The 8,503-nt window shown below is 52.8% G+C and overlaps 1 protein-coding gene across 1 annotated transcript; it reads left to right on the top strand.

The window, feature by feature from the left end:
* The first annotated feature begins 4,865 nt into the window (after positions 1-4,865).
* LOC123184837 (uncharacterized) lies at positions 4,866-5,616 on the top strand. The gene has a single exon (XM_044596885.1). The coding sequence runs from the start codon at positions 4,866-4,868 to the stop codon at positions 5,598-5,600; it is 735 nt and encodes a 244-aa protein (XP_044452820.1). The 3' UTR covers positions 5,601-5,616.
* Positions 5,617-8,503: the final 2,887 nt, after the last annotated feature.

The following is an 8,503-nucleotide window of genomic DNA, read 5'->3' as shown; positions in this document are numbered from 1 at the left end:
TTTTCACTCGACATTGGAATGCCGCTGGTTTGATTGGCTTTAGTGCGTATCAAAAAATTGGCGGCGATGAGAGCGATTGCATATGTTGTTCCCACCGACTACGCGGATGATTATCTTCGCATTGGAGACTATACCACCATCAAATGTGTCTGTGTCTTTGCGAAGAAAATGATTCGGGTTTTGGCCCGGAGTACCTTCGAGCTCCAAACGAAGAACACACAAAGAAACTCATGGCAATGAACGAAGCAAGGCGATGGCCGGGCATGCTAGGTAGTATTGATTATAGGCATTGGAGGTGGAAGAACTGGCTAGTGGCTTGGGCAGGGCAATACACCGGCCACAAACGTAAGCCCACCATCGTGCTTGAAGTCGTGGCTTCACATGATCTATGGATGTGGCATTGCTTCTTTGGCTTGTCGGGGTCTCTCAATGATATCAATGTTTTCCAGTGATCTCATCTATTTGCTCAAGTAGCTAGTGGCAAAGCTCCGGCTTGCAACTATACCGTCAATGGCCATGACTATATCCTGGGGATACTATCTTGCCGACGTTATTTATCCTGCATGGTCAATATTTGTCCCCAAAATCAAGAATTTTTTTGTTGAAACCATTGTTTAAGAAATCCGTAACTGGTAGCTGCCCGGCCTGCTTGGGAGTAGCGATTAATCGGTGAATCGGCCTATTAACTAGATTAATCGGTTGACCAATAATCGGTAGCTATTGAGCTATGTAATATATCTAGTTTTTATGTATTATACCATACTCTCATGCTCTCAGCTATGTAATATACCAATATATGCTACTGTTTGGTCGAACCCTAGCTATTGAGGAGTGAGAGGGTGATGGGATGAGTTACAGGCCAAAATTTTGGGCTTTGTTTGCCCACTAGTTAATGGACCGATAGCTACTAATTGGCCTAACAACCTATTAGTCGGTCGGACAGGCCAATTAATCGGCCTAACAAGTTAACATGATGAATAGGTGTTATTCGATTCGGCCACCCTACGAGTAGCGGTTAACTGGCCCATTAACTGATTAATCGGATGAATTCTTGAACGGTGGTAGAAACACAAGAAGCTTGCCGAAAGGATATTGACAGGGCATTTGGTGTGTTGCAAGCTCGGTTTGCTATTGTTTGAGGTCCTACTCACTTATGGGATAAAAAAATCCCTCAGAAACATCATGACTGCTTGTGTAATTTTACACAACATGATTGTCGAGGATGAGAGAGATTTGGAGTTAGAGTTTAATTATGACAATGTTGGAAGCCGTGTGAAGCCTGCCAGGGACACAGAGGAGATCAATGCATTTCTTGAGACCTATCGGACGATTGAGAACTGTGATTCACACAACCAATTGCAGCATGGCCTTATTGAGCATCGGTGGCAATTCTATGGGGGAAGATACATCCCCATTTTTATCATTTCTATTCGTGTGTGATTTGAACAATTTGGTGTTGTAATCTTATTCGATTTTGAACATTTGTTTTAATGAAAACTATTGTTGTATTGTGAATTGCTTTTCGGACCATTTATATTCGTATGTTAGATTTATATTATGATTCCATTCAGTTTATATTATTGAAATATATAATTTGTTCGATGCAATGCAAAATTTGCAGTGCCGCGAGCGCTCCGGCGGAACAGATCCCGTAAACACGTGTGGGACACGTTTACGGGATCTATTCCGCTGGAGCGCTCGCAATACTATAAAAGATTTTTGCGGGCCGCCCGGTTGCGGGATCTGCTAGAGATGCTCTAGGAAATGACTTCGTCTTTGACAAGCTACTTTGTAGGCCCCAAAAGCCATGGATCTGTGATGGATCCACGTCGAGCTTGGGTAAAGAGGTGTTCTGCCTCTCTCCTTTCGGTCCACTCTAGTTGTGCTGGATGATAACGGGTGTTCGCATAAAGCTCAGGTGATCTTCAGTCTTGATTGTGATTTTCTTTCTACGCTAGAGTCTTTGGGAGTTATTATTGTTCTGTTATCTTTATAATTTTGTTTGCTTGACATCTACATGACTTGATAATATTTTTATGAATGAGGTAAATATTATCTTCAAAAAAGAGAGACTGTAATGCCTCAGCTCTATGACGTTGGGAGATAATACGCGTTATTAGGGCATTACTAACGCGGACCCTCAAATCGTCCGCATATGTACGGACCACGCGGTCCGGACATCTTGGTAGGGAAGGCGAAGGGGCTTTGCTGGCCTCTGTACCACTGCCACACCCACATCTGACCGCCCTGGCCCACCCAAACTCCCTCCCTCGCTCGCGCGTGTTTCCTGTCTAGAACAGTCAGCGACGCTCCAGAGAGTTAGTGACGCATTATGCCCAACCAGAGCGGACGCGACCTCTCACTGGCGGTGGCATTAAAGTGGCGTGCCGGCCGAGAGCACACGAGTTCTCCGCACTCAAACAACACCACAGTCGTGTCTCCGTCCATCTGCTGACCATATTAATGATACGCGATTGTCGAGGAACATACTACGACGCCAACCGTCCGTCCATCTGTCGTCCACCATTTTCATTCGCTCGCTATTTAGACCGCAGCCCCGGCCATAGCCGCATTCATCCTTCTCCGGTCCCTTTCTCCTCTCCGCACCACTCCCACCATGGCCTCCTCGTGCTCCAAAACTCTCTGGGACGGACTATTGCCAGAGAAGAAGAAGGAGATGTCCGTCATTGCTACTAGCTGGCAGGCCGGCAGGCAGCCGGAGGCTGATGACGTCGCAATGGGGACACGATCGAGGACGATCTGGCACCACACTCGCCGATGCATTGCACCATAACCATCGGCGAGGCATGTGCCCATTACATGGACATGGTGCGGGAGGAGTGGGAAGAGCAGTTCCAGGAGGCGCAGACCGGCGCGGCCTCCAGCTCCTTGAGGAGCACCGGCAGGCGAAGGAGCAGCTCGTTGCCGGCAGGGCGATCACACCGGATGCGGACATGGTGGGGCAGGCGACACTGCTCGAGTCCTACCACTCAGTCCGCGAGATCTGTATGGACCGCTGGCTGTACCGCCAGTGACAGGCGGAACTGATGGCCACCTACAAGGAGTTCGATGAGGCGGCGGACGGGGTGTGGGGCAAGAGCGACGACAAGGAGGGCATCGCCGGCTCCGCCAAGGTCGCGTCCTGCTGCCACGACCATGAAGTCGGCACGTCCACGCGTGCCGCCAGCAACGAGGAATAGTAGTGCATGGTAGGTCGCCGCCGCTCAGGTCCTGGGAAGGCTACCGAGCTTGGTAGGTTGTTAATCCTCGGCCTATTAGCCGCTGAAGCTATGGTGGCTGAAAGGATCGATATGATCGACTAGGGGGGAGGGGGTTGAATAGGCGACTAACAATTTTTATCTCGCTTTAACAAGTTATGGCTTGACAAGAAAATAGGTTGTTTAGATATCCAACTAGTTGAACAACCTATATGACAAGCAGAACAACAAGCATAGACAAGCAAGCACAAGATACAAACACAATAAAGCTTGCACAAAATAAAGGTAAGAAGTAACTGCAAGTGGAGATGGTGAAGACGAGGATATGTTATCGAAGTTCTCTCCTTTTGGGGAGGCACGTCTCCGTTGGAGCAGTGTGCTACACATTTGCTAATGCTTTTGTTCATGAAACTTCTTAAAAAATATATGTTCATGTTTGCTTCATGTGCTACACATTGAAATTTGAAGAGAATTGGAATGTTTGAACAAGGAAACGAAAAAGTTTATGAAGGTTAAGATATGGTGACTCTGGATTTCTCGTAGTCCAGCCTTCAAACACTTCATACACATTAGACTAGTCACAATGTGGAGTAATTTAGAGTAGTAACATGCATATGTTATTAGTCTATGTTAGTACCTATACAATGGGTAGGTTCATTTCATTTATTACGTTGTAGACTAATCTTTTTTTGATATGTGATGTTACAGTAACTAGCTATGTTATCACATGTATCTCTTTCTTCATTAATTACATGCTACATCATCTATTTTGTTTAGATAAGTGTGATGTTACATCTATATTACTCTCACTGTGGATAGTCTTATGACGATTCCCGACACGACGCCTCTGCTCGAGTTGCTCCCAGGCAAAGAAGCGAACCATTTTGTTGGTCGATTCAAAGCGATCGATGTGACCCTGCACTGCACGCGAAGCAAGCTATAAATCCAAAAAGCGTCCTTTTGGAACGGTGCGGATCCAGTCATAGTAGCTAGGAGGCGGCCGTACGTGTAGAACGTTCTGGACAGTCGATCCCGTTCACTAACTCACCTATCCGGCAACGGTTTCCGTGACTTTGGCAGCCCATGCGCCGTCCACAAGCTCCTCCACAGATCAAGGAGGACTACTCTAGAGATGTAGTACGCGCGAACCCTCGTCGGCACGGCAACCACCAACGACGACGTACCGACCACCCGCCAAGCACGCAGCTTCGGACGCGGGTGCAGCCACGCGCGCGCGCGCCGCCCTTCCACCTCGTACCACGCACCGCTCCCTGCCTGCATCCGTCGATTTGACGCCGCGGCCGGCTTGCTCGCCGCCCTCCCAACTTGCTCCCCGGCAACTTGTCAGCGTCGCCCCGAGAAATCGCGAAAACGCTGCGGACTTTGACCACCGACGCGAGCGTCATGTCAACCGCCACCCACGACCCATCCATCACTCTGTGCAGCGCCCGCACGTACATGTCAAACATTTATTTTCTCGAGTGGTTATGTCAAACATGCGCTGCCAACTTGTGTCCACAGCTCGCTCACCGTGGTTATTATATATAGCGGGTTAGCAGCCGCGCGCGTCAACCAGCCATAAGGTAACGTGCAGATCGTCGTGGTTGCTAGCTCCATCATATCACTGCTGTATCGTGCGCGCGCACCATGGCAAACGGCGTGCTGCGGTGGCTCTGCGTCGTCCCTGGGCGGACGCAGCGGAGGCGGAGGCGCGCGGTGAAGCTGGTGCTGTGGGGCGGGGAGACGCGGGCGGCCGAGCCCGGGAGCACGGCCGGGGAGGTCATGGTGGAGCACGGCGCCGGCGGCCGCGTGGTGTGCCGGGCCGACGGGTTCCGCATCGGCCGCTCCTCGCCAATGCTCGCCGTCGAGGACCGGCTCGAGGCCGGCCGCACGTACCTCGTCGTCCCCGTGGACCGGCTCCCGGCTCAGGGCCAGGGCGCGGTCACCGCGGCGTCGCTCGCGGCGCTCTCTTACGACAGCCACAACGGCCGCGCTGGCGGCGCCCCGTCGTCGGCGCCGTCGCTGGCCGGGGGCGGGAGGAGCCCGTTCGAGTACGTCAAGGACGGCGACGGCCGGACGGTGATCAGCGTCACGGAGGAGTTCATCGTGAAGACGATCACGGGGAGACGGCCGCCCGCTGGCGCCGGTGGTGGTCGTGGTGATGAGGAGGACAACGGGTCGCCGATCTGCAGCACGCCGGAGCTGAGGAAGCACTACGAGCTGTTGGTGGGGGCGGCGAGGGGGCGGCCGTGGTCGCCACGGCTGGAGACGATCGAGGAGCGGAAGGCGCGCAGGCGGCTGGACGTCGTGATCAGCCCCCGGCGGCTGTCGCCGGCGAAGCTGCTGGGGTTGGTCAAAGGATCCAATGAGCTAGCGAGGTAGGACGCCGGCCTTGCGCACGTATTATGCATGCATGCAAATTACAGACCCCTACACTCTGCAACAGACCAACAGTGACCGTGCACGTGAATACCATTTCTCAACAATGACCTTCGCTGTACATATACTGCTATGTGGCTCCATCTAGTGAATGAACTTGCCTTGGCTGACGCATCCGATCTGTACATTTTGCTTAATTTCCTTGAGGATTTCGTACAGTTGAAAAGATTTATATATCTATAAGAGCATCTACAACCAGACTTAGAGCATCTCCAGCCGTTGGCCCCCCAGGAGGCGCGTAAAATCGCCGCCTGAGGGCGAGCCGGCGCTAAACTCGGCGTGGGGGCTTTCGGGTCCCCAACCGCCGGCCCCAGGGTCGTCTCCAGAAGGCGGTTTAAAAAAAAGAGTTCGACTAAAATTCGGTAAACTGGACAAATATTCGGCTAAAGTTTGGCGATTACGTAAAAACTGGGCAAACAAGACATTACATAACAAAGTTTTTAAAAAAAAACGGTCTCAACTACTACTATGGGTCGAAGAACGCCTTGAGTGCGGCAAAGTCGCCGACGTCACCGCCATCCTCGTCGTCGTCCTCATCGGCCTTCTCCTCCTTGACGCGGCCGCCCCTGCCGGACCCCTGCCCGGTGTCGCCCTGGCGGACCGGTGGCGGCGGCGCGTCTATCGTCGCTGTCGTCGAGGACGACAACGCCTCCGTTGTCGTGGCCACGACCCCGAGCTTCAAACTGCTCGTAGGCGCGGCGCTGGCGCTCCAGCTCCGTCCGCGCCCAGTCTTCACGTGCCCACTTCAGGGCCGCCGCGTCGTCGAGCTCCTCCATGACGCCGGCGGTGAGCCCTGGCTCCGTCTTTGGTTTGACATAGTGGGGAGGAGCCAAGGAGGAGCCGCGCCCGCTGCCCTTGTTGATGACGATGCCGACGCTGCGGGTGCGCCGGCCAAGCGGCGTCTCCGCTGCGGGCTCGGACTTGACGCCGAACACCGCCGGCGAGCCGGAGGAGTGGGAAGAGTGAGGGAGTCCTGGATTAGGGGGTCCCCGGGCGTCCGGGCTATGTGACGTAGGCCGGACTGGTGGGCCTTGAAGATTTAAGATAGAAGACTTCCCCCCGTGTCCGGATGGGACTCTCTTTGGCGTGGAAGGAAAGCTTGGCGTTCAGATATGATGATTCCTTTCTCTGTAAACCGACTATGTACAAACCCTAGCCCCCTCCGGTATCTATATAAACTGGAGGGTTTAATCCGTAGAGGTAGTCATAATCATACAGGCTAGACATCTAGGGTTCGCCATTACAATCTCATGGTAGATCAACTCTTGTAACCCCTATACTCATCAAAGTCAATCAAGCAGGACGCATGCTATTACCTCCATCAAAAGGGCCCGAACCTGGGTAAACATCGTGTCCCCTGCCTGTTGTTACCTTCGATCCTTAGATGCACAGTTCGGGACCCCCTACCCGAGATCTGCCGGTTTTGACACCGACATTGGTGCTTTCATTGAGAGTTCCTCTGTGTCGTCGACAAAGGATTTGATGGCTCGTTCGATCAACCACAATGATGTTGTTTCGGGGAAAATATTTTCCCTGGGCCAGATTTTCGTATTCGGCGGCTTCGCGCTGCGTGCCAACACGATTGGCCACCTCGAGAAGATCGACAGCTACGCCCCTGGTCATCAGATCAGTTTCGGAAACCTAAACTATGTTGCCTATATCCGAGGGGATTTGATCTTCGAAGGGTTCGCGGCCCCAATCACCGCTCCGGCCTTAGATCCGGAGCAGGCTGTCGGGTCCGAAGACGAGAGTTTATAGCCCGCCGGATCCTCTACAATTATGGAACTTATTACCGGAGATCCGGAGGGGACGGCGTCATCGGCTAACCCGAAGACAAACCGAACTCCCCTTGTCACTCAAACACCGGACACTCCACCAGACTCTAAGTCCGAACTCTCGAGGTCTGTGTTAAGCGGGCGCCGCCAGGTGGCTCCAACTCCGGACAGCCCCTCGGAATCTCGCTTCTCTGTCCAACCCTCGCTGTTAAACGATGCTCTGGACTTAATGCGATCACTCGCCATTACGGAAGGATCGCTTCCGAATTATGCCCAGCCCAGATTAGGGGCTGAGAGCAGGGAATTTTACGTCCCACCCACCACCCACTTCATAGCCACTGTCGACGATCTAACTGGCATGTTGGACTACGCCTCCGAAGACATCGACGGTATGGACGACGACGCTGGAGACGAACAAGGCCAAAACCCTCCAAAGAGGATGGCGACAACGACAAGGAGAATGCGGTTGAGGACAAGCCTGCCGAAGCACCTCCAAAACATCGACGTCAGCGGCGCCGCTCAAAATCGCGCCGCCAAAAAGACAGCAATACCGGCACCGAAGAGAATAACACTCTGGAGAATGCTGAAGACCTAGAAGCCCCTGTTGAGCCAACATCCGAACAGGATGATTGGGACGATGGGAAAGTTAATCCAGACAATCCTATCAGGAACGAAGACTCGGAGGACAGTAATTACCTACCGATCTCCGAAGAGGATGTGAGCCTCGACGATGAAGATTTCATCATGTCGGAGGAACCCCTCAAACAAGCATGCTTCAAACGTCGGTTAATCGCCACTGCGAGAAGCCTGAAAAAGAAGCAGAAGCAGCTTCGAGCTGATCAGGATCTACTCAATGACAGATGGACTAACGTCCTGGCGGTCGAGGAATACGGCCTCGAGCGCCCAACTAAGAGTTACCCAAAACTCAAGCTACTGCCTCAATTCGGTGACGAGGCCCTTGAGCCCATACCGGCAAAGCATAAAGCTGCTGACGAGCCTAACTGACCCCCACGGGGACGGGACAGACCGGCTACTCATGCCGAACACCACCCCGCACCACCCCGCCCTCGA

This window comes from Triticum aestivum, chromosome 2A (assembly GCF_018294505.1).
Source record: "Triticum aestivum cultivar Chinese Spring chromosome 2A, IWGSC CS RefSeq v2.1, whole genome shotgun sequence".
Taxonomy (NCBI): domain Eukaryota; kingdom Viridiplantae; phylum Streptophyta; class Magnoliopsida; order Poales; family Poaceae; genus Triticum; species Triticum aestivum.
This window is presented reverse-complemented; position numbering and strand designations above follow the sequence as displayed.

What these genes read in the sequence shown, in the direction of transcription:
- LOC123184837 (XM_044596885.1), top strand. Translation starts at nt 4,866, where the DNA reads ATGGCAAACGGCGTGCTGCGGTGGCTCTGCGTCGTCCCTGGGCGGACG.